Source organism: Genypterus blacodes, unplaced genomic scaffold (assembly GCF_046128005.1).
Source record: "Genypterus blacodes isolate CSIRO-AG114 ecotype Tasmania unplaced genomic scaffold, CSIRO-AGI_Gbla_v1 ptg000214l_1, whole genome shotgun sequence".
NCBI lineage: Eukaryota > Metazoa > Chordata > Actinopteri > Ophidiiformes > Ophidiidae > Genypterus > Genypterus blacodes.
In genome coordinates this window covers 2,727,899-2,754,511 of record NW_027467013.1, presented here as the reverse complement: position 1 = coordinate 2,754,511, position 26,613 = coordinate 2,727,899, and the positions used below count along the sequence as shown (strand labels likewise).

The 26,613-nt window shown below is 45.0% G+C and overlaps 1 protein-coding gene across 2 annotated transcripts in view; it reads left to right on the top strand.

The window, feature by feature from the left end:
* erbb4b (erb-b2 receptor tyrosine kinase 4b) overlaps positions 1 to 26,613 on the top strand; it is a 234,144-nt gene that overhangs the window by 172,411 nt on the left and 35,120 nt on the right. Inside the window, exons 12-20 of one of the 2 annotated variants that reach the window (XM_076169827.1) lie at positions 861 to 1,060; positions 4,100 to 4,232; positions 7,115 to 7,208; positions 11,767 to 11,921; positions 13,640 to 13,684; positions 15,711 to 15,843; positions 18,003 to 18,125; positions 19,650 to 19,748; positions 24,540 to 24,722. In XM_076169827.1, coding sequence (XP_076025942.1) covers positions 861 to 1,060; positions 4,100 to 4,232; positions 7,115 to 7,208; positions 11,767 to 11,921; positions 13,640 to 13,684; positions 15,711 to 15,843; positions 18,003 to 18,125; positions 19,650 to 19,748; positions 24,540 to 24,722 — 1,165 coding nt within the window. Of the gene's footprint in view, positions 1 to 860; positions 1,061 to 4,099; positions 4,233 to 7,114; positions 7,209 to 11,766; positions 11,922 to 13,639; positions 13,685 to 15,710; positions 15,844 to 18,002; positions 18,126 to 19,649; positions 19,749 to 24,536; positions 24,723 to 26,613 lie in introns of both variants that reach the window. The other variant, XM_076169826.1, reaches the window with a different exon arrangement.

Sequence of the window (26,613 nt, the reverse complement as noted above, 5' to 3'; positions counted from 1 at the left end):
CTGCCCTGTCCACCTCCTTCAGAGGGGATTACAGGAGCTGCTATGATTGGCCATTACTGAAACTCAAGTCAGCTCCACCAGCTGATGCAGCATTTATCCTACCTTTAATGTCTTCATCCTGCCCCTGCCTCTCATCCCGGTTCACTTAAATTGAAAGAAAACGAGCCGCGCGTCGGTGTTTGTGCCGCAATTATGTGTAGAATAGAATAAACCACTCTGCTCTCCACTCCTTTCATTGTATATTGTCACAAATTACTTCACTTGTACACTTTTGCAATGTTAAGCTGTAGTCAAGCCTATATGAGCCCTCATCCAATCACCTAAACATGCAGGCCTTTTATTTTAACTTAATTTAACTGCTGTGACATGGTTGGTTGAACAGTGGAGTGAACAGACGTGTACACTCCTCTCGATTATGATTTACCAGGCGTAAGTTTGTATTCAAATATTCAGCCCATGTCCGTATAAATTTTTTCCCCCCAATTTCACTGATTGCCATGGCGAATCATTTCATCAACCTTCCATTTATGGGCGGAAATTGGCTCTGAAACAACGGGTTAACTCGCCTCATTCTTATTCTAGTACAACAGAGAACTTGCAGAATGACTTTTCCTGGTTAGTTAGTATGAACGCTCTGTCCAATGCATCACACACTGGATGCATTGCTGTTACTGTTATCATCAGTATGAATGTATGTATATATAATGTTTGATGTGTTCAAGAAACATGCAATCAGAAACATGTAACGCAAATCTAACTCGTCTTCTTCCTCTCATGTTCACCTCTCTTCTCCCTCTGTCACCTCCTCCTCGTCTCTTCCTCTTTGCTGCCTCTCGGCCTCCCTCCTCCTCCCCTCTCAGCGGGATCTCCCTGCTGGTGCTAAAGCAGCAGGGAATCTCCTCTCTGCAGCTCCAGTCCCTGAAAGAGATCAGCGCCGGCAACGTGCACATAGCCGAGAACAGCCAGCTCTGTTACTACAACACCGTCAACTGGACCAGGCTTTTCCGAGACCCCAACCAGAAGTTTCTGATCCGCAACAACCGAGGCCAAAAGCAGTGCTGTAAGTTAACACCAGGAAGTAAACATGTCCTGACGTCTCTATTCTGTCGGGAGAGAAGTGAAACTGAAAGTGTACCTGTGTCTCCCAGTTTATTACAAAAACACACACAAATCCTGTTAATAACCCCCTCTGCTAAAGTGAACATGTGGTGCTGTTTCCCCATCCAAATGTTTGATTACGTTTAGACTACAAAACAGAGACACACACACACACACACACACACACACACACACACACACACACACACACACACACAAGTTCCTGTTTTTGCTCCACATAGCAGCACCTGACTGGAGGCAGAGTCAGATGCGCTGATGAATGCAAACTGCAGTTTTTAGTCCAAGGATCCAGGGTCTGTGGCCCTCAACCAAACAGTTTGTTGTGAAAGGGTGACACACACTTCTGTCTTTCTCAAAGCAATTTCTTTTTTTATTTCTTTTTTGTCTCGCTTTCTTTTGTCAGGAAGCATAATTCCGATTCTATATTATCTGGCAGCATATCTGCAGCTGATGCACCATCCGCGCTGTGTTAGACAGCAATCAAGAGTATTTCACAAGATGTCTGATTGTTTCTTTCAATAACAACTTAACAATGTGAGCACTTTCGCAGGACTTTGTCTTCATGTTCAGTTTCAGCCGCAGTGAGTCAGTGATGCAATCTGGAGAAAAACACTCACTTGGCCTTTGTAATAAGAAGAGTTATTCACTTTCTCTCTCTTGTGTGTGGAAGCTGTCGCCTCCCTTGTTTCTAAAGGAAAGTACAAAAAATAGAAAAAGTGTTTTCGTAACTAACCAACAGAGCCGTGCAGTGAATGAGAAGTCTGAAGCACCGAAGTGTAGTGCTGAGACAAAGTCTGTGTTTCTAAAAATTGGAGATCTTTTACTAAATTATTGCCACAAGTGTTAAGACATTATTCATTTATGTACTATGTTCATTAATGAGGCAGTATTTGCATTATTGAGTTGGCCCCTTTCCACTCTTCATGAGCCCAAACACACACACACACACACACACACACACACACACACACACACACACACACACACACACACACACTTCACTGACTTTGAAGAATTTTGTTGAGACTCAACTTAAGAGTCACACACACACACACTGCTATCCTTGACGTGGCTCTGCGTTTGTGTGTGTGTGTGGGCGTGTGTGCCTGCCTACACCTGGCTGAGCCTAGCATGGACCAGGTCAGAGGGAGGACAAGGACACGACAGAGGAGGAGGACAGTGTCTGCATGTAGTTTTGGCGTAATTAGGTTGCAGAGGTAACGAGAGCTGCAGTCTCTATCAGCTAAATGAGAAGCTAGCAGACTTACAGGATAAAAGCTTTCACAACATGAGAAGTGATTAATGTACAAGTAACATACATCAACAATAATGTAAGACAAGGTCAGTGCAGGTTTCAAAACATCCAGCAAGTGACAGTACTGCATCAATCAGTGTAGGTTAAAGACTGATGACTCAAATTAACTACATGTGTTGTGTGCGATTACATGCTGGACAAATAATAATGTCTGTGTTTTCCTAATCATGTTATTGCACAAAACCAACTTTCAAAGTCAACCATAACACTTTACGTTACAGCACAGTATGTCAGTTATTGTCAGTTATTAGAACAATCATCGCATCAAACAAGCGTCGTCTCAAAAAACACAAACCCTGAGCTCATGCCGGGTCTCACTACCGCCTGCCAGTGCAAAGTACAGCCACATCCTTCATTACTTGGACACATCTCCCTTCTGCTTTAGTCTCCACTGGACCTGGCTCCTCCCACCAGGTGCTGTGCTCTGATTGGATAAAATGTGGATGTGTAACAGCAACTCATGCATTGTACAGTATTTATTATTCTGGCCCACTCTAGGTCAAGATACTGCTACAAGACAAGACTAGAAGTACTCCAAATAATAATGTTGAAAAATGAGTATTCGACAACTCAAACTCTTGGTACTAACTTACCAAAAAGAAGAGTCCAGGGACAAGAGTCGTTTCCGCCAGCTGCCCGCCCACACTCATTAGACTTTTCAATGGACCCCCTTTGCTTTCAATGCTGCCTTTGATAGAGGAGAGAGGAGTACAGGGAGGGCCATCACACACACTCTGCCCTCACCCCCCCATAGTCTGTCAACACCACCTCACTTTGGTTTAAAAGTTTGTTATTCCCATTTTCATTTTTTTGGCCCCCTTGTTCTTCTTTGAGTCTGGATGAGGGTTTTTATCCCAGCCAAGTCCCAAACGTTTGAAGTCCATATGGTTTTGATGGGTCCAGGTGCTTCAAAGTTACGTCACCCAACCCTGTCTCCCTACGCCTCCCACCCAGTCTGTCTCTCTCTTTGTCTTTCCCTTACTGGAAGCTCAGCAGAGGTGGTTTTCTTCAGCCATTTCCTTTCTCCCCGATGTATCTGCGTCCCTCTCTATCCCGTGAGAGGAGAGGAGATGAGAGAACAAAGGCTGAATCACTTATGCAGATGCAATGATGAATGGCAGCTAATGTGTTTGTATTTTCATATCGTACTTGTATAGCAGCCTATTGTGTTTCTGATACACACACATTGAGGATTCAGACTAGATTGTGTAAGTTCACTGTATGTTCAACAACCATTAGCGTGCGTGATGTCTGCAGGTGCTGTCTGAGTCTTCCTTGTGCTTCGTCATTGTTGGCTCAGCATTATTATAATGGAGCGACACAGCTGCCTTCTTGGCCGCCTCCACAGTGAGCACATTCTACTGTGTACGCTGATGACTAATTACTGTCGCCAAGAGCCAAAATTGGAACCATTTTACCTGCACAGCAAAAAAAATGATATGTCTAAACTCCTCAGAATGATGAACACTGTCCACACTGTTCTTGTGATTTTAGACTTTATAATATCTGTGTCTTCGTATATCAATAAGGGAGATTTCTTTAAGTTGTTTGTTTTTGGCAACATTCAGAATACGACACAGCATTATCTTTGCAGTGACATTGTGCTTAACGTGCTGATATTTTCCTTGTTTTGTTTTTTGTCTGTGTCTGTGTGTGGTTGAGCAGCCATGGCGCGTATGGTGTGTGACTCTCAGTGTTCAGACTCGGGGTGTTGGGGTCCCGGTCCAGACCAGTGCCTGTCTTGCCGTTACTTTAGCCGCGGACGAACATGTGTGAAAAGCTGCAACCTTTATCGAGGGTGAGTTACTTCTTCAGACACACACACACCCATGCATCAGCATTTGATATAGCTAACAGATTACAGGCACAGGATGCTCACACTGTGCTGACATGACTTCTGCGTTTGGTGTTGTACAGAACTGAGTGTGATAAGTTTTCAGGCGAGGTGGAGGGGAGGCGGCTGCTCCTCCAGTGATTTAATCAGGGACAAATATAAGCATGAATGAACTCATCCATTTTACATATGGATAGGAGTGGTTTAATTTTCAATAATCCGCAGCAGCAGGAGGCACTGCTGCGCCACCTGCTCATCAGAAGTTAAAGTGCAGTCAGAATACCTCAGGCTCTCAGTTTTAAGGTTTGACTCTAAGTTTACTATGGGTGATGTGGAGCCTGTGGAGTGGGGGTGGGAGGAAAACAACACTTTCTGATAAGATGTTTAGTTGTAATGATCCCAGTCTCATTACTCAACAGCACCCCTGCAGAGTCACAATTAAGGTTACTTTGAGGGAAATGAAGTAAAGCCTTAAGTCGTCCTTGTAAGAGTGGAAGGTGACGAGTCTTTCCTTTGTGTGAGTCGACGGATCTTACTGGATGTTTTTGGGCGCTCCAGTGGAGGAGAAGTGAGGTGGACCTGAAGGTGCTGTTAGGGCAGGGGGGCTAGGCGTGTCACTGCGTGTCACAGTCAATGCTTGCGCACGGGGCCACGCCCTGCCTACCTGTCCACCTGCACACCGGTACCACCACCAGCTCCGGCACAACTGGCACATCAGCACTTAACACTCCAATCCCTCATCCTTCACCTCCTGTGATTTTATGATTCTTGGGGAAATAATGTCTAAATGAGGTCACTGATATTGATTTTTGTAAACGTGAGCATTGTGTTGTGATGTTTTCGATTATTCACTTAACAGAGCCATTACAGTCTCATGATCTGTAGAATAGACCTGTAGAACTCAGTGTACATACATACCACATACAACATTTGCAGTGTTGTGACTAAAAGAGAGTAATGTATTAATCAATATCAGTATGTCCTCCTGTTAGAGTGATCCTGTGTCACATAGATAACACAGAAAGCAGAACATCTTGCTCTAGTTTAGGTGCTTCCACCTACAGCAGTAAAGGCTTTTACACCCAGATAAAGGCTGACCTCCCACGCTGCACAAAGCTTTTATGAAGACTAGAAAAAGCACAATTAATACTAATTTGATTTAGATTCCAGAGGGTTTATAACGATCTCGGTGTTCTTTTCCTATTCCAGTGAAGAATCAAACTGTTTCTCTTCTCTGACCAAAGCTGAAGAACCCGAAAGTCATTTTCTTTGTTGTGCTGTGAAAAAGCAAAGTGCCAGCTCAGTCACACTCCGGTCCGACGTAATGGCTTTCTGAGGCCACACTGGTGTATTGTTGTTATTAGGGGACTGCAGAAATTGAATAACAAAGCACTTAATTTAATTGATTTTTGAAAATGCTGCACCCCTCGCAGGTGCGACGGCTTTCAATTGGGTCGACCCACTGAGTGATGGTATCAATACTGCAGTTAGCTAATTAACTACAACGCTTGTGGGTGTTGTGGGTGAAACGGGAGGGGTAGATGTTGTGTGTGTGTGAGAGAGAGAGAGAAACTGAGACTGAGGTAGCAAGACAAAGAGAGAGACTGAAACAGAGAGGGGGTGGGGGTGGGGGCTAAGAGAGCGAGAGACAGTCAGAAACACAGAGAGAGAGACGAGTACGTGTGTGTCCATGATGTAACTCACTGACACATATATAAGTGTATGTTGTAGCATACTGAGTGCATACGCTGAGCCTCGGCGCTGTCGTCGGCTCCTCGCGGCGCTCCGTCTTCAGCGTGTCGCGTCCTATAAAGCCTCACGCTGGCCAGACTCAGACAGACACATCTATCCACTATGGATGATTCTCTCGCTCCCTTTATCTCTCTCCATCTGTCTTCAGTGCTCTGGAGATGACAACGTGAAACCCCAATTGATTCAGACTTTATCGATTCCAAAAGATCATTCGCAAACTCTTGTTCCGTTTCACAATAAGGAAGCGAGAACAGCGTAGGGTTCTGGGAAATCAAACGCTCCTGTAAACATGTTATGGGACCTGCTCATGAAAACAGAAAAGATTGAATGAATGTATTCTATTGATCGTTGGACCTGTTGTTTAACCACTTTATTTTCTCCCTCATGCTCTGTGCTTGTTTGCATTCGGTTGATTTCTATATGGAGGATTCTGTTAGTTGGTTTAACATTAAAGTCAAAATATGTTCGACACTAGAAATGTTTTATTTGGAAATGATGAAAAATGAGCAAATGTGAAACAAAAACAAAAAGCTGAAGTTTGATGTTTGCTTGTGGCATGCAGTGAAACCTTAATGTGCTACTGTAAACCGTATGCAGATGAAAGATAATGGGCCATAACTCTAAACGACACAGTGTTCAAAGCGCTCATTAGCTTCTCTTGTGTTGAGATGAGCCCCTGGGTAGGGCTGCGTGTCTGCCTGCATACAAATCCTCCCTCCTTCACTCTCACATGCACGACCCCTTGACCTTCATCACCTTATGGTTGCTAGAGTGTGTTGGAGATCACCTACCGCCTGCAGGGAGGAGATGCCTGCAGGGCTGATGGAGGTGGACTTCATAAAGACTTTAGATTTCCTACCTCCTGTGAGCCAATAGAATTAAGTCTAACTAACTCTACCAGTAAAGGAACATCCCACAGCTTTTAGTTCACTGATTCAGTGAGGAATCCAGGATGAGGCTGCTGTACGGCGACTGGATAACAGCCATCATCATCATCTCTCTCAAACATGCAAATATGGTCCTACTCCTTCATTTTGTCTCTCTCTCTCTCTCTCTCTTCCATCCACCTGAATCCCTCACTGATTTGTTCTCAGGGATATGCGGGAGTATGCCAACAGTTCCATGTGCGTGGAGTGCGATGGCCAGTGCGAGCGAGCTGAAGATCACTCTCTGACGTGCCAAGGCCCGGTAAGTTTACACCCAAAGAGGCACTGAGCTGATACATGACGCTGTTTATAAAAGATACTTCTTTCCTCTTCCTTGTCTTTGGTACTAGAAACCAGTCAGAGCTTTAGTTTTGAGTGTTCCTAGTCCTGTGCGTAATACCATGGCAACAGCAGTAAGTAGTGCTGCTGTCTGTCTAGGAAGCTTCTCTGCTCATCAAAAACCATCTGAGAACAACAACTGCAGGTGAGCGGCTGAGTCATTTTGGAGTCATGAGCACTGAGACGATTTCTGGCAACTTTGAGTTTGTCAGACATTTTAGCAGTCACCATAAAAATTGCGGAATTTTTCCATCTTTGAGAACGGCAACTTTGATGTGCTGTTTAAAAGTTTAAAGTGAGGATCTGTTGGTGTGGTTGAACCTGCCTTTTGTATCTTGTGTTGTTGTTTTGTCTTTGTAGCACTTCCTACTGAAGGAACCTGATATGAGACAAACCTATGAGACCCAAACATTCCACCATTTACCAATTTACAAAATTTCACAATTCAACGATCAGGCTGTGTTTTTAGACATCGTTCACTTTAACAAATGGAATAGTCTCTAAAAGCTTCTTTCCATGAAATTCTAAATTTAGGACTTCTATCTTATCACCTTTGAGGATAGAACTAAATGGATCCTTAAGAGTCCATTCAGAGGCCTGCAGCAAGTGAACACCAAATGTCTCCAGAATAACAATGGAAGTGACCTAGTTCAGCATGAAAGTTATGATATTTAGATATTTAATACAACTGAAACTCTCAGTATAAAAGAGTAAAGTCACTATGTAATCACATGCAAAACACAGATTTAACAATGAAGTTATTGTAAGTTAAACATAAAGTTTAGGCCAGAGGAGATCTTCCCTCGCCACAAACAGAGAAGAGAGTGAGCTTCAGCTTTTGTTGGTGACCATGACAACATGATTAATTAGTGTATTAGCAGCCAAACGGTGCCTTTCAGCTCGGCCATTGATTATGTCTCATGATCCAACTCAAAGGGAAAACTGATAAGTGCAAAGATCAGCATTATTCGTCCGGTTCATTACAGAGTGTGTGTGTTCGCTGCTCGTGCTGTATGTTTCTGTGTATGTATGATTGTGGTTTTGATTTCATGTCAGCCATCAACTCATTCTGGGACACAATTCCATTGAAGTGTAATTGCTCTGCATGGTGCTTTTCTCATAAGACCTCCGTAGTCCTGCAAACTTTTTAGATTGTGCAAGCCCTTTGAGACACGTGGCAGCTTGTACATGAGAAAAATGGAAAACTGGGGAAAAAAAGTAAACCAAATCCCTGACCTTCATTTACGCCGGCCTCTTGTGTTCCTGCACACACGGCCACATGAGGGCCACGACCCTGTGCTTTCGCCCCAAAATCTCATCTTGCTGTTTGATAGAGAAGGCTGAATTGCAACAGATGGAAGCCAGAGGAGCTCCAGGCTTTCCTTTGTGTTCCATCACACCATGTCAAAGGATTTCCTCCCGCAGCAGAGAACCATGGAACAGGATTTCACTTCATTTTTGCACAACCACTGTAATGTATGTGTGTGTGTGTGTGTGTGTGCGTGTGTGTGTGTGATCTCGGACATCAATAGAAGAAGAATAAAGACAAACCTTAACCATCATTACCTCAAAATCAGATATGTGAAAATGAGACGAACTCTAAACAGTGACATCATCTTCCTTATTCATATTCATTACTGCGGAAAATCTGTCAGTTTGATTCTGCTAAATCTGCATGTCATTTAAGAATCTGAATGTCATTTAAGAAAACGAAAAATCTGACAAAATACGGAAAAATAAGGATAACAGTTTGTAATGTAAGAAAAAATTGAGATCTTATAAAAGCTTCATAAAACAATGTTGTTGTTATCAGGAGGAGATCCATGATAGAGAGTGTAGACGGCGTCGAGGAGAAAGGTTCTGACCCAAAGCTTCTATCTGGGAGAAATCGCTGTTTCTTTGTTTTGTTTACAGAAGGCAGATGCAATATGGAGATTAAAACAAATTACAGATAAGCTTTTAAAATGAACTCCCTGAACCTAATTTAACAGCCTGACCTGCTGAGGGAGGAGGAGATCTGAACATTCTGAGAGAAAACAGCTCAATATTCGCCACTAAAACAAACCGCAAACAAGAAAAATCACAGAATCCAAAAAGTTAAATCTTTACATATTTATTCGGACCATCTTTCATCTCAATATTCAGCCCAGTGAGTGTGTGTGAGTGTGTGCGCGTTCTATAAAGCGGCGTGTAATGGAAATGTCTCAGCGCAACCCACGGGACCTCGTGTCGACTCATATGTGCGGTGGAGGCACACAAATGGATTACAGCAATCATGTTATGGCCACAGAGCCCATAGCAATTACATTACACCTCACACACACCTCACACACGCTGATCTGATAGGCTGCGGCCCCCCGTGGAGACGCGTCACTGTTATGACAGTCGGCACAAACACAGCTTGTATAGGACGAGATCCGAGATACACACACATACACACACTCCAGCCCTGCTCCCTTGCTTTCTATGTGGAGTTGCCACGGTTACCTCCATTGTCAACACGGGTTGTTCTTACATAGAAGGCTTTTACGTATGTCTTTATTATATTGTAGATGTGGAGGCTGTAGACGTGGAGTCGCTCCCCAGGCTGCCTGCTGCTTCCTGGAAATGCAGGGGATGAATTTAGCCATAAAACTGTAAATTGCCTCCAATAAAACTTGTGCCCCTTCCACATTAGCATCCCTGAGACTGCTAACAGACACCAACAGCCTTCTTTCCTTCTTTCTTTAGTGGTCCTTGAAAGCAGCATTCACCACAAACTGACACACAGATACAGCCGGCACTCTGATCCGGCCCACCTTATCCTCGCTCTTTGCTGCTATTCGTTTGCTCCGTCAGATCATTAAGATGGCAGATGTGATTATAGGGCACACACACACACACATACATAAGGAGGCATGTCAGGCTCAATGATAAAGCCAATGAGAGCAGAGACTTTCATTTTGCATCACACTAATTAAGCCAGGTCGAATGCATGTTTTACACACACACACACACACACACACACTCACACTCACAGAGGCAGAGGCACACACATGCAAGCCCGTACTCTCACACGACATGGGCTTGATGCGGAACGAGCATTCACGCACACACTCCTACATCCTCCTCATCAAATCATAGTTATCTCCTTGTTATGTGGTGGTGTGTGTGTGAGAGAGAGTGAGAGAAGGAAAGGGAGATTCAGTCTCACCTGTAATATTCATATACATAATTTACAGTTGTGGATTATCATGTGTGTATTTTGGATTATCCATATCATTGTATGTTTGACCTTACTGTATTTCCAGCTACTGTGTGTGTGTGTGTGTGTTTTGAGGTCTTCTTTCGGCCTGTGAGCCCGCTTCACTTCTCCCTCTCTCTCTCTCTTTTTCTCTCTCTCTCTCTCTCTCCCTCCTTCCGCCTCTCGCTCCCCCGCCTATATTAGCTCCATAAATCGTGTTCTAGGCGGATTGTTATGGTCATTGTGTGTGCGGTGAGCGATGGTTATTATCTGCCTGCTCGGCTCGCTCGCTGCTTTATGCGTCTCGTCTGCCTTCGCCTCCCTCTTCCTCTCTCACTCTGCTGGATCTCGCTTGCTCGCTCGCTCTCCCCTGCTCTTCTTCTGCACCCTAAACCAGCCTCTCTCTCTCTCTCTCTCTCTCTCTCTCTTCCTCTCTCTCCCTCCCTCTCTCTCTCTCTCTCCCTCTCGCTCCATTGTTACTCCACACTTCCTCATCCCGCCTCTTCCCTCGTTTCTCCTCTGTCTGCTTTCACCTTCTGTCTTTCCCGCTCAGATTCCTCCCGTTTAACTGCTGCAAACACAACAACTTTGCCCGCCTATCGACTAAAAAAGCTGCACTAGGAAATTAATTTACGTTGAAACGCACCCATCAATCAGCGGATGGGGAGCTTGGCCTTTTCGCAACATAATTTAGCTTTTTTTTAATGTGCTAACGTGACATAATGAGAGAGCAGCAACAACTAATTCAGCTGCCAGAGTGCACTCGCCTCTCATCAAAGAAAAGCTGTTTACTCTGCAGCGGCCAAATAAAAATAGTTTCCCTCTTGAAAAAGAAGGAAAGTGTTTCTGTGGGACCTTTGGCACAGAGAGGAGGCATCTGGTTTCTCACACTCGTATGCTGCAACAGTTGGCAGTTGGACTTTATGGTGGACATTCATGGGAGAAAAGCGAAAATCCCTCTTCTTTATTGTCCTTATTTGCAATCCAGATGATAATGTGGCAAACGAGCCAAACTGCTGTTCCATTTGTCACAGTGCTCATCTTCCACTTGCTTTTGCCCCAACTCATTTAAATACTGAGCTCTGAGCCCTGAGCTGTATAGGAACAATCCAATCCCCCCCCCCCCCTTATTTTCAGGAAAACACCCTGCTTTGAATCTCCAGTGCCTTGCTGAAGGGCACCTTGGCAACATCAACCAATCCCCACAAATGGTATGAAATTCAAATGAAAGTCTTTGCTTCATCTCGCCCCCCTGCAGGGTCCAGAACACTGTGTGAAGTGCCTGCATTTCAAGGATGGCCCCAACTGTGTGGAGAAGTGTCCAGATGGCGTGCAAGGTGCCAACAGCTTCATCTTCAAGTACGCCGAAGCAAACAATGAATGCCACCCGTGCCACAGTAACTGCACCCAGGGGTGAGTACAGGGAGGTCAAGGACTGGACGGAGCTGTAAGGATCAGAGTGGGACATGTTAAAGCTCTAAAAGGAGCAGGTTCCTCATCCGGCACGTCTGTTCCCTCTGATCTGTGGATGATCAAACGGCAGTAAAGTCCTGTGGTTTTGTTCTCCCTTTTTTACAAAACAACCCAGGGTATATTTCAGCATTTATCCTCTAATATCAGGTTGGTAGGAAACAGCGGTGAAAGTGGAGACGTGGTGGGTCGTTCTGTCTGTTCGCTGTCAGAAATCGCTTTACGAACCGCAGCTTTCTAACCGACTGTATGACTCCGAATTTCTCCATCCAACCCTAACAGAATGTCCCTGATTTTGCAGAAACAAAAACAAAATGTCCATCTTTCTCACAAATAACAGTAACATCCAATTCACGAAGACCTCGTTTGACGCATTACCTGTCGAGGAAGTGCAATCAGCGGAGCGGAGTGATTGAGTTTATTTCTATGGAGTGTGTGTAAAGGTTTATTCCCACCTGACCGCTGGAGCAGTTCAGCAAAATTCCAGTCCAATATTCCCACGTCAGCAGAGATGAACCTTCATAGACGGATTCACTTCAACCCAAACGTCCTCCTAAACCGCAGTCCCAGCGAAAATCTATTCTTGTACAGACTGAATGTTTTTTCTCATAAAGTAAAAGAACCGACACACACACACACACACACACGCGCGCGCACACACACACACATCCTCACAAACATACAAAAGACAGATATTCCAGCATCGTGCATGATCAGACAATCAGCCAAAAACGTTCAGAAAAGGCAAAACCAGAAAGTGAAGCCGGTAGCGTCTTTGTGCGCTTTGATGCCGGCTCGCCACCCATCGCTCGGTGTCACATTCAGGAGGGGGTTGCTAAGACACATTTTGTATTTAACTCCACAGGGAGTCTCTGTCACTTCCCTGCGTGTTATTCCTCCTCTCCTGAGTGACAGCCTCCAGCTCGCTCAGGCATAACAATGTAGTCGTAAATGGAAAACACCAGGCTGACACTTTGTCACAGGGACAGCTGCACAAACAGGTCCGAGCTCCTGGAAGCGAGACCACCTGGCGACGTTCAGAAAGCCTTTGATGCTTTGAGGCTGATGCGCGCCGCAGCATATGACGCAGGTGGGAGACTTTAAGGTTAACGCCGGTCAATCGCAGAGGGATTCACAGGGATTTACAGTGGGCCCAGAGTTTATGCACGCCGTGTTACACTACATGGTGATGATGATGATGATGATGGTGAGGATGATGATGAATGGTTTTAGCAGGAGCAGTTTTGCATTAAAGTCGTTTTTTCAGTTCTCTCTTTGCGGTTATGGCCCAAGTGGAGCAGGGAGGCAGTAGTCGAGTGGGTAGAGCTTCCGCTTAAGAACCGGAGGGTTGCCGGTTCGAGTCCCTGCCGAGGTGCCCCTGAGCAAGGCACCGAACCCTCAATTGCTCCCCCCTCTGCGAAGGGTGGTAATATAATGTAATGTAAGTCGCTTTGGATAAAAGCGTCTGCCAAATGATCGTAATGTAATGTAATGTAATGTAAAGTGTGAATGACCAACCACTAAACTATAATGATGATGATGGTGCTGATGGTGAAGACCCTAGATCACAGATATCCCACTCTGCTGGTACAAAGCAGCTCCTGTGTGTGTGTGTGTTTGTGTGTTTAACTGCTTTGCTTGTCCTGTGTTTCTTTAATCAGATGCATTGGACCAAGATTACAGGACTGCATTGGCTGGATGGACAGGTAAAGAAAAACTCCTCTCTATGTATTGCCTCTGTCCTCTATATAATATGCAGACTCCCACACACAGTAACACACATACACATGTACACACACGTAAAAGCACAGTAGGCAAACTCTGATTAATGGATCGCTGTGGGGCCAAAACTCCCTGTGCGCATCCTTAATGCGTCTATGTGCACTCTCGCCCCTGTGTGTGTGTTTGTGTGTGTGTGTGTGTGGAAATTGCCCGGTTCTTGATAAATTGAAGGCGCTTTAGCTTTTGTTCTGAGGGGAGAAACGGGAGCAAAATGCCACTAACAGTTGACAAAAAATGGATTCAAAATTTCATGGGAAACAATTTGGTAGCGAGTGTGGGATTTGGGGTTTGAGGGATGATTAAAAAAACAACAGAAAAAAAAGGCAGGCCGGGCTGTGCAGGCAGCTAAAAGCACAGGACTCATAAAGTACTAATTGGTCTGGAGATCCCGAGCACACCAGTGCCACCAAAATCATCAAAAATGAAAACAAAACGGGACTGTAGTGGATTGCGACAAAGGGTAAATAACGGGCAGCGAGCAGAAATCCATTTGAGTTTGTTTGGTTGAGCCAAGCTGAACAGAGGTGCTTAGCAGCGATGGCGGCTGCCCAGGAAACAGAGAACAGACACAGGATTACAGGCGAAGCAAAGATCGCATCATTTGACAACTGCATAGAGTGAGAAGCAGACACACGATGCTGTGATTTCCTTTAACTCTGAAGAAGAAATGGAGCCCATCGAGCTGCGTCGCCTCTGCTTGTGTCACATCCAAGTGTTCTGTCATTATTTACACAGTCAGCAGCAGAGGATCCAAGTGTGCATGTTCCCCTGTAAGGACTCTACTTGGTCTTTGAAGTGTCCCAGGGCCTACAGACAGAAAGATACAAATGGTTGATATCGATGTGGTTTGATTATAGAAATAATCAAACCAAACTGTTATCCAGCAATCAAAGCTCAGTGTGCTGAATCTGTGACTGAAGTCAAGTACAAAATGTCACCAGCGTTCAGGGAAATTGATCAAAATCAGGCCTTTCTGTTAGACACACTGCCAGCAAGATAAAGGGAAACTAACACTGGAGACAGACAGCGTGTGTGTGTATGTGTGCGTGTATGTGTGTGTGTGTGTATGTGTGTGGGGTTGAAGCTGCTATGAATACATCTGATCTTATCAGATTTCCTGCAGGGATCCAGGCACTTATCTTATCTTGTTCATGTTCGTGTCCCACTAGGCTGCACTTTCATACTATAACACAGGGACCGTTTTCATCTTAATAATCAGTTATAAGTAGGTTCAGGTGTCGCTTCCTTGTGTGCTTTGTTTTGTCTTAACAATCCCATTCTGCAGAAGTTAAATCTGATGAGTTCTGAGTGTATTTTATTGGCCCAGTGAATCCAAATACTTCCACTGTTATGTCTACAATTTTTTGGCATACTTTTTAAGCATATTTGTCCGTTTCTCAGTGAATCAATCGGTGAATGTCGACTCTTTCTGTCCTTCGCCGAGCCTTAAAGCTTTTCATACGAAGCCAAAATCCCCAAATCACCAAAGCGCACTCTGGTGATTTTCTCCTTGTGGAAGCCGCAGAGCGAGGTGAGGTGAAGAGTGGAGTTATTCTACTTTACTCGTGAAGTCAGCTTACTGTGATAACGTTTAATGGGGCATCGAACTCATCTTGGGATATACAGACCTGATAACAGCCTCTTCCTGCTGATTTAGGGAGAAAGACTCAAACTTTCCCCCCCCCCTACTTCTCTACCTAATAAACGAGGTGTGGGTGGGAGTTTTCAGAACATATCCCTGCTCATTTCCATGACCACATTTTGTGGAGCGCGTTGGGGAGATCACTGAGAGGTGTTATTGCATATGGCAGCGTTGATGTCAGTGCAGTTCCAGGTGAAGAGTGTTTTTAAGAGTCTTCATCATCGCCATTTACGTTCTCTACCCCTCTGCACTATAATTTTGTTCTTTCCGGCCTTATTTATCTGCTCGTTTCCTCCCCCCCAATGCAGGACCCCTCTGATAGCGGCGGGGGTGATCGGTGGACTCTTCATGGTTGTGATTGTGGCGCTGAGCGTGGCCGTGTCCTTACGCCGGAAAAATATCAAGAAGAAGAGAGCCCTGCGTCGCTTCCTTGAGACAGAGGTGAGTGTAGACGCAGAGAGAGAGATGGAGACATTGGTACCTGTAGCTACTCGCAGCAAGGGGACACCGCTGTCCCATCTGGTGTGGGTGAGTGTGTGTGTAGGCAGGAGAGAGAAAGAGGAGGTGTAGTAATGTAGAGGGCTGGAGGGCCCATACCATTAGAGCAAATGTAAGAACATGAGGTTTCTGTCATCTAATGCACTTCTGCATCCATACAGGCAGACATGAGATCTTGTGTCGCTGTTTTTTCCCTCCTGAAAGCACACAAGTGTCACTGAAGAGACTTCACTGTAATCATAAAATGTCATCCTGACCTGCAGCTCCAGCACATAGAATCACTTACACACACACACACACACACACACACACACACACACACACAGCTTACGTCTCCTTTTGTTACACAAGTTGGTCTGCACTCAGGCACGATGTCATGGACCGGCTGTAAGCACGGCTGCTTCAATCACATCACTTTCACAGGAGCCTGATAATGATGAAAGTGTTCAATGTGGTTTAGCTGTAAGATGTGATGCGTCTTCTGTCTAAAGATGAATCTGATGAGCTTCAGATCAAAAGTAGCTTTCTCACTTTCATCAGTCGATCTCAGTCTGCTGCTCGTCTCAAACTGGAGACAGCGTCTGTGTGTGTTTTCTCATCAGGCGTCACTTCACTGTGTCACATCTGCATGTGTGACGTTTGCATTTGTATCAGCTGTAGTCTGACGCCACAGCAGGCTGATGCTGCAGTGTGGGGACGCATTGGTTTCAGCACCAGGAGGCCGGACAGCTCTCACTTAGTGTCTCACGCACAGCATCTTCAGCACCACAGTGATGGACAGCTCCATGTACATTTAAATAGCCTACAGAAGTGGTTCTCAAGCTGTGGCTCCAGTGCAAGCCATGGTACATAAGGCAACTTCTGATCTAATCTCTGATTCTTGTCAATATTGCACATTTGTAACACAAAATGGTTAATTTTTTTCAGTGTATGAAGTGTGTGTGTTGGTGATTTGTGTTTTCAATGTAGAGTCGCTGTTGTTTCTGATCAAACGCTAAGCAGGAGCCAGAGCTGCAGACTGGATCAGGACTCACTCACTCTCCTCTCCCTCCATACTCCCTCGCTCCCCTCCTCCATTTTCTGAATAATTCTGCTGCTTGCTTCTCCAGTCGCCGTCTTGTTGTTTGTGTTTCCACCCGCGTCTCTTCCCTCGCGCTCTACACCCCCTCTCTCTCTCCCTCTCCCCCTCCCCCTCCTCCTCTTCCCCCCCTCATGTAATCTTTCGCTCCTTCCTGCTCTTTCATCCATTCGCTTCTCCACTTGAGCAGTAATGAGACAACGAAAGTGTCAACTCCTCTTCAAGCTCCGCAATTATCCACCTACTCTGCCTGGTTCTCACCCTCCGCGTTGTTCCCGCCTCCTCTCCCTCTCTGCCTTAGCTTCTCATATTAAATCTCTCGCGTCAGAGTTTGAAAACTTAATGGGGCACGGGGGCTTTGTCACATGTAACACACCGACCGGCGTAATGAGCATAATTTGAATTCCTGTTATTGGGGAAAGTATGTCTTGATGACCCCGCCGTGACCCCAAAGACCAGGTGACACAGCAAGCGTGAGATCAGCTGTTAGTCAAGTACATGTATGAGTAAATCCTCTGTAATTGGTAAATACTGGTAGGCTTTACTACAGCCACATCATTTTAGAAACCCTTTCATTACTGATCATTTCCATTTTCATCATTCTAACATTTCACAATCTCTGAATCCAATCCAAACTCTGAGTAATTATGGTAGAGGAATCCGCTTCATTAGCCGCTGGGAAAGCATTTATTAAATCTAACTGAGCTATACTTTTTTTTTTTTTAATTTCTCACAGGATTCCCCAAACTAAAGCAAGCAGGCGCAGTGATTTGACAGTATAATTAAGCTTCGTCTCAGCATTTACCTGTGATTTATGAAGACATTACAGGTGGGACGGATTTGTTTTGTAGGAGCGCTCGTAATCAGGGGAGCGACTGACAAAGGAGTTCACCTCAGCATTATATTTAGTTATATATTTAGTGTGTTACAGAGCTGACTGACTCCAACTCTCCTGTGTGTGTGTGTGTGTGTGTGTGTGTGTGTGTGTGTGTGTGTGTGTGTGTGTGTGTGTGTGTGTTTGTAGCTGGTGGAGCCTCTAACGCCCAGTGGGACTGCGCCAAACCAAGCCCAGCTTCGCATCCTGAAAGAGACGGAGCTCAAAAGAGTGAAGATCCTCGGCTCAGGGGCCTTTGGGACGGTTTACCAGGTGACACACACACCCACACACACACAGATAACATGAGCTTCACACTTTTTGAAGACTCTGGATACAATATATGTATGTAGGAGTAAAGCCAATGTCTCAAAGATGAGATTCTGTGTTATCATTTCATATGAAACGCCTTTAAACGCCATTTTTTAAATCATATAATACTGATTTGTTGAGATGTCGCACTATTTGAATCTCTATGAGCTGCACTGTGTCTCCAGTGACACCACAAATACACCCACACAGTACAAATCCCGAGAACAGAGGATGAGGCTGAAGGGGGGAGAGGGAGACAAGTCAGACAGATTATAAAATCATTAATGACAGGAAATGAGCTGGGAGGCGGGTGACGAGGGGATGAGAATAACTAATGGCGAGACACGGAGATCCCTGAGGTTACAGTAAAATATGTGCCAGCCGAGGTCACAGCCGGTCCGATGAGTTTGCAAGACGTTGGAGGAAGAAGACGGAGAGGAGAGACGCTCCGTCGCTCCTTTCCACGTGATCGTTAGCACACCGTCACTGCGGTTACGTTCCAGAATCGGAGCTGAAACCTCCCCCTTGTTCCCCGAGGCGTAATCGTCTCCTCTCAGGGGCACGCTAGGGGTGTTTAATACCTCCATTTTCACGGTTACACTCGGTTCTGCTCTGCAGGTTTCCTGCTTCTTCTTCTTCTTCAGGTTGTGGCCACAGCTGAGTGTTTGGTGAAGATTAAAGCCTCACTTGTCAGACTGGTGCTTATTGTTCTCTCCACTCCTGCCTGGCTGCCTGGCTGGCTGGCTGGGAGGAGGCGCTTTCATCCGTCCATCTGACCGTGACCTCGTCGGCATATTCCGCCTCACATCTCGTCTCTTGCTGCCGTAACTTCAGCTCCCACGTCGGGATCTTACTTTGCATGTTTTTAATAGTTGAGATCAATCTTTCACCCGATGCCATCGGATCGGCTCTGAATCTCCGAGTTAGAAGTGTGCTGCTTTCAGAGGACGGCCGTCTTTCACTGGAACAGTTCGGAGCTGGAGGACCTGGAGTCACACACATCAGGGGAAAATAAAAGTTTAATTTATCTGAAGTGTGTTGTTAAAGAAGTCGAGACACTTGATTTCTCTCCTTTTCTAACAGCTTTGACCGGCGCTGACAGCTACTCTATTATTTAAATCCCTCCTGAATCCCACATGATACTTCAAGATGATCAAATAATTTCACCCATTAGATTCTTTAACCTCTTCACTTACACACACAGTTATCTGGAAGGCCACAGAGGCAGAATAAAGGCGTCCAATCTTCCTCCGGGTCGTTCAGTTTAAGATTCCGCCTCCACATTCTGTGTCTGTCTTTGAATATGAACGCCAGGAGGTTTCAGGCTTTTGCATATATCAGCATGTATGACTCATGATCTGTCTGTGTGTGTGTGTGTGTGTGTGTATGTGTGTGTGTGTGTATGTGTGTGTGTGTGTGTGTGTGTGTGTGTGTGTCTGTGTCTGTGTCTGTGTCTGTGTCTGTGTCTGTCTTTGAACTTCTCAGGGTATTTGGGTCCCAGAAGGCGAAACAGTGAAGATTCCTGTCGCGGTTAAAATCCTGAATGAAGCCACGGGTCCCAAGGCTAACGTGGAGTTCATGGATGTGAGTATTTTTACAGCCTAAATACACAGATCTCCCCTCATCTACTGCAAATCTACAGTGGCGACTCACAAGAATTAACTGGTTTATCTGTGTTTCACCTGAGCAAAAGTATTAAAATCAAAGTCAATATCTCTCTACAGACCTTAAACTGAAATGGTGCTATTTAGTAAAACATTCCAGTTAACTCCAGACTAGGATCCAGCAGAGCCTTAAAGACCATGCGATGAACACTCACTCACACACACACTCACACACACACACTGTGCCACAGGCTCCTAACACAGTGCACAAGGACCAAATCTATAAAACATTCAGCGCTCAGCTCATTTCTAAAAAAAATCAAATTATCTTTCCGTAATGATGCAATGCAGATGTAATAACCCCCAACAACGTGCACACACACACACACACACAGACACACACACACACACAGACACACACACACACACAGACACACACACACACACACACACACACACACACACACACACACACGCACACACACAGCAAGTGACCTAATTGCACTGAAGTTTTTGCTCGGTTAACAGTGTAGGACGAGGAGCGTTGGATTATTAGCATTTCTATTTTTACCAGGACATCTTTGATGAATACCCTGAGTGTTGATAATTCTTATGGTTTATCGCCTTTGAGGTCTGGTTTGACAATCACACAACCGCTGAGCGAAGAACACAGCAGGGGAGCACAACAATAGGAACACTGGGATGATACATGTGAGTGTGGCAGTGCAAGTATCAGATCAATCAAATCAGCAACACGCAAAACACATAGAGCCATACGTTCATGCTGCAGGCTGCGTGGGCGGTTGAAGACGCTGCACCTCATTATTGGCAGCGTAAGAGCTGAGCTACACGCACATCTGAGCTTCTCCACTTACAGCATCAGCTTTCAGTCCCAACTTAGAGGCTGAGTTGTTCGCTCTGCAGTCGTACATAGGAAACAATTATGTGCAGTCAAGTAGAGGGTCCATACCATTTAGAACATGTAAGGACTCGTTCTGTGTCATGAAAGCAGGAAGTCCCTGTCATCTAATGCACTTCTAGATCCATACAGGCAGACTTGAGAGCTCTTGTTGCTGCTTTTTCCCTGGTAAAAGCACACAAGTGTCAGTCAAGAGTCTTCACTCTGGGGGATTCTATGATCACAAAAGTCATCTTCACTTGCATTCACTTGCTCTCACACACACTCACACAAACGTACACACACACACAGCATGCGTCTCCGTTTGTTACACAAGTTGGTCTGCACTCAGGCACGATGTTCTGGACCGGTTGTGAGCACGGCTGCTTCCATTACGTCACTTTCACAGGAGGAAGCTTGATAGTTCTGAAACAGTGTTGGATGTAGGTAAGCTGTATGTGATGGGCGACGCCCCCTTTCTACAGAAGAATCTAATGAGCTTCAGATCAAAAGATGCTTTCTCACTTTCATCTATTGAGCTCTGTCGGCCAGTGTGTGTGGTCTGTGTGTGTGTGTGTGTTCTCATTAGACGTCACTTCTCTCAGTCACGTCTGTGTGTGTGACGTTTGCATTTGTATCTGCTGACGCCACAGCACGCCGATGCTGCAGTGTGGGGATACATTTGTTTCAGCACCAGGCGGCTGGACAGCTCCCACTCAGTCTCACATACACACACATGGACAGGCTCAGTGTGTTCAGCACAGCGATAGGTAGCTTACTGCACATTAACAGTGTGTATGTGAGGCTTTCAACTGCTTTTTCTATACATTGAGGTTTGGGGGGAGTTTTTCCTCGTCTTCCTGGAGAGCTCTGCAGTGTGAAGCCCTTTGAGACTTTGTACGTGATATTGGACTTTACAAATGAACTTGACTAGGTAATGTGTGACAGTGCAAAAGGAGAGGGAGATGTATTTTATTCACTGTAATGGAATGAATAACTATGGTACGATACAGATACATGCACAGACGGCCCATTAAAGGAGGAGAAGAAAGCAAACACAAAGATTTGTGGTTGCTGTCAGCTGGTGTAGATATTTGTGTTTTCTCTCTGGAAAAATCATAAAATTCACTGCCTCTTTTCCACAGACACCTTCGTTCACATTCATGTAACTCAGCGGTGCTCCTGTGCTGACTGCTGAGCAGTTGGGAGCAGCTTTTGCTTTAGGCAACATCAGTTCTAGTTACAGGGGGACAGCAGACTGTTATTCATTTACTTCCCAGCCAGGCTGGGAATTCTGACTAGTACCCTTCTAGCCACAGGTCACATTGACTTGATGTGTTCTACAGCAGAGTGGAGCTCCAGACTTTTTTACCTTTCACTCTCTGGTGACCTGTGGAGGATTCAGAATGAGAGACTGCTTCCGTTAAAGCACAGCAGCTCCTGCCTCTGTCTAGAATGAGGACTAATACTAAATACTAATACATGCATGTGTGTGTGTGTGTGACTGTGTGAGGCTGCACAGGCTGGAGCCCAGAGTCTTTACTTAAGCTGTATAAACCCTCATCATCTGTCTTTGGAAATGCATTTAACAACACCGTTTATGGTGAATGATGATTTCTGCTCTCTTATGAATGTTTTGCTCAAACTTTTATTAGAATCACAGAAGCTACCTCTCGTGAAATTACAATAATTATCTTTAGGTACAGCACACAAAGGTACAATGAGCTTCACTGTGAAGCGAAGCATCAACGCCATCAACGCCATCAACATCAGTAATTATACAAAGAAAGAGACGAGAGGCAAAGGAGCTAAGTTCATCTCAGGACAGCGTGAGTCTCACCCGTGTATAAAGGATGACATCACTATCAGCTCTGATTATCACACGGATGACCTCTACTGTAGTGTTTGAGTACAGGTCATTGTGCTTTCCACCGAGAAGAAGTTATAAGAATTTAACGGAATTCTTCTTCCTTGTTCTGCCCCCTGTGGTTCACACAGGCATTGCACCTCGCGGATGTGACGCATCAATTTTAGATGACGGGGCCGGATTTGCATTTTTAAAAACAAATGTGTGTTTGGGCCTCCAGTCATGCAGAAACCTCAAAATCTACCAGCAGTCACTGTGGTACTGAGCGGGATTTCATGGACTTTAGCCTCAAGAACTTCCAGGTTTAAATCTGTCCCACTGTGACATAATTGGCCCACGCCAAAGTTAAAGGTGCCCAAGCGTACAAGAGTTAAGATATGTGAGGACACCACATCACAGTGACAGATGAACTCTAGAGTCAAGCAGATTTAGTGGAAAGGGCTGCGGCCCACATAGTCGTCTGGCAGGCGGAGAGGCCCATAGCTCACAGCCTCCACTCTGATTTACCATCACTGTGATCTACAGGCGTCCCAGACACTCCTGCAGATCATCGCAGATTGGATTATGCAAGCGCTGGCCTTATAAATCCTCCACTGTGCGCTGGTTGTTGTGTTGCTACAACAGTGTACAGAGGATGTCTACACACTGTATATCTTCCTGCGGCCCACAGGGGTAATCAAAGTGTGTATGTGTGTGTGTAGGCTTATATTTAGTCATTGGTTGTGTGTCTGTATCATTTTCAATGACAGTAATACATAAAAGAGAGGTTCTTAAAGTGGGAGGAGCACTCCCAAGGGGCCTCACAGGCTGAGTGTGATCAGGAGCAGAACCAGAGCTGAAAGACACAAAGGAAGAGTTCATCCACTTAAAGCGTTTTCATTCACACAGCAAGACCACGACAAGAAAATGGAACCAAACAGAATTATGGGTGTTAATTAGCACTACACACTACATAAGTCTGAGTTAATACCAAAGTTCATTTCCATCTTCAGACACATTCAGACTCTTAATTCAGCCCCCTAATGCTCATTAAAGATGCAGAGTGTTCCTGCAAATGGGGTCAGAACCAAAACAGTCTGGTCCTGTCAAGTAAATAACAGGATCCTGAAGCAGAAACAGCGATTGTTTCAGGCTAAATAGAGTTCTGGGTAAAAGGCTCACCTCGTTGTCTGGAATGAACCGGTTGAGCACATAGACATGACTGACAGCAGCCTCACCTTTGTGTACGGACGGCGCGTTTCATTCACCGCTAAAGCATACTGATACTCCCGTGTACCTTTCATGTCTGTGTTTGGAATTCTGTCCTGGTGGAAGCTCGTTGAGAGATTTCAGGCTTAAACAGAATAAGAGCTCTTATGATCTCTGCCGGTTCGGTCTAGACTTGTAAACAACTCACCGCGAGCAGAGAGGCTGCGTTTCCCAGCACAAACCGTTGCTCCAGCATTATCTTACGCAACAGGAAGAGCAAATGTGTGGCAAAAAAAAGCCATTTATGTCTCGTAACAAATAGAATGCTGCTTACCTGCATATAGGTCAGGATAAACCAATATGAAAACAGAGCATTGTGTTGTTTTGTGTAACCAGGATACAAGACTTGGAAATACACTGACAACTGTAACCAACCATTATGGAACAGGTACCAATCATTTGTACACACTCCCATGTTATAGAATAGAGGGAAAACCTTATAAATTGCGTTGTTCATCCTTATTTTGAAGCAAAGCCACTTTTCCTTACCTGACAATAAATGCTATATAATCTTTGTTGAAAGCTTTAAATCCATGTAATATATTTTAAAAGCAATTTAAGCATAAAAAGGGCCGAAATCATTGTTATGGTTGAATTACAAAGCGAGTCAATTGCTGATTAGCTGCATATTATCAGGACTCGTAGGACGTACCATGACATGGCTGGAACACACACCACACGCACCACCTCCGCCCACCTGTCCCTCCTCCTCCCCTTCCTCCCCACATGCCTGAGTGTAGTGTCTGTGTCACCAGGAGGCCCTGATCATGGCCAGCATGGAGCACCCCCACCTGGTCCGCCTGCTGGGCGTCTGCTTGAGTCCCACCATCCAGCTGGTCACGCAACTGATGCCCCACGGGTGCCTGCTCGACTACGTCCACGAGCACAAGGACAACATCGGGTCCCAGCTGTTACTCAACTGGTGTGTCCAGATTGCAAAGGTAAGCGGCGGCCGTGTTTTGGACTCTTTGTTACTTTTTCACTGTTTGCTGTTTGGTTGTTGAGTTGACTGGTTGTTTGTGTTTGTCAGATTGCTGGTTTTCTGGTTGTTGAGCCTTTGATTGAGATACTTTGTTAGTTTGATTGTTGCACCTATAGATGAGGTTTGTCTATGATGCTGACTTTCATTTTTACTGTAGTTCAAATTAATTCAACATAATATTTCACAAGAGAAAAGGTTCTGAGAAAGTTTTACTTCACAATTAGTTGTTGCAGTTATTCTACTTTTTGTTCGTCTCCAACTAGTGTGAACTATTTGTATCTACAATCTTCTCTTTTTGTCTTTCAGTCTTTTATTTTAATCATGATAATTATAGTTCTAAGCCTTATTTGACAGTAGTAGTAGTAATTACAGTTCAGTTCATGTTAATTATCTGTGGATATGTGGATCAAGCCGACAGTCCAAGTGTCCGTAGAGCCGAAGGAACGCCTCTCTGACGAGCTCAATTCACACAACAACATATTCATATTTGTTATTTCTGACCTTTAATTAGATCACCACACATGCTGCATTAGACACACGCCTGATGAGCGTGTGGAACACAGAGAGCACAGCAACGGCCCACAAAAGCCAAACAAAGCAGAGTGAAACTGGCTCTGCAAACGCTGCAGCCCTCAGATTTAATATCCTCCACAATTATTGTTGTTGCCTTTTTTGGCAAAGTGGAAAATGCAGGCAGCGCTACCATGGGAGAATATTAACACCATCAGTTACACTCCAGACAGTTATGATAATATTACATAAAGTAGTTTTTTTTAATAGCAGTGACGAACACAGCGTGCATTAGGTCCCCACATGTATAACATCAATATTTGCACGGTATGGAAATGAATCACATAAATGACTTCTTGGAGAATAATAGATGGAGATGGGTTGTGTGCACATAAAGAAGCCGAGGCCTGCTGTGAACACTTGTCAGCATGTTGAGATGTAATTAATTAAGATACTTCATAGAGGGGAGATGGGATGTTTTATTTACCGCTGTTATTGTGTGTGTGTGTGTGTGTGTTTGTGTATGTATGCGTGGGTATGGCCTGTGTTGTTTGGTGGTTTCAGTAATTGGTTGCTGCTCATGGGGACAGGGATAACCATACAGTACACACATGTGCCCACACACACATCTGAATCACACCAAACAGGGTGAAGTGGGATCCACATCTTGGCATGATCAGGCTAACTGAGCGTTGCTTTGGTGATAAATAACTCCTGTAGGACTGCAGAGACTTGGAGCGTCTTCTCTGCTCTATATGTCATTATCTTTGTGGTGAATGTTTATGTTCTCTCATGCTGAGGGTATCAGGGGGCTCTCAGGGGTCTTGAGAGTGACAGGGCGCCGCTCTCAGAGGCAGCAGCCCCCCGTGGCTCCCCCTCTCCATCATGGCCGCTATCGCAGCCATAGATTATTAATGGAGTGATCTGCTATGAGAGCCATGCTAATGAGAAGCTTCATCAGTGTGTGTGTGTGTGGAGCTCTGAGGCCTCTGCTGCTATAATCTGCCCTCACGTTCCTCTGCTTGGTTTGTTTCTTTTCCTACTGTAGATAAACAGCTATAGTATATTTAAATTAAAGCGTTTCGCTTTCAATCAGCCAGAAAAGTAAAAAGAACCTCGTAAGTGTCAGAACAATGAGAGTGAAAGAGACGACAACACATTAAACACTTATTATATTAATTACACAATCTAACAGAATCTTCAAGTCGCTTTGCAACTTGTGTAATTGTGTCAGTGCTCCCTCCTCCTCTCCTTTATCCTTATTTTACCCAGAATGCCTTTGAAGGCAAAAACCAGGGGAGCGTCGCTGTTAGTAAAAGGTTGCGACCGCTCCGTGCGTG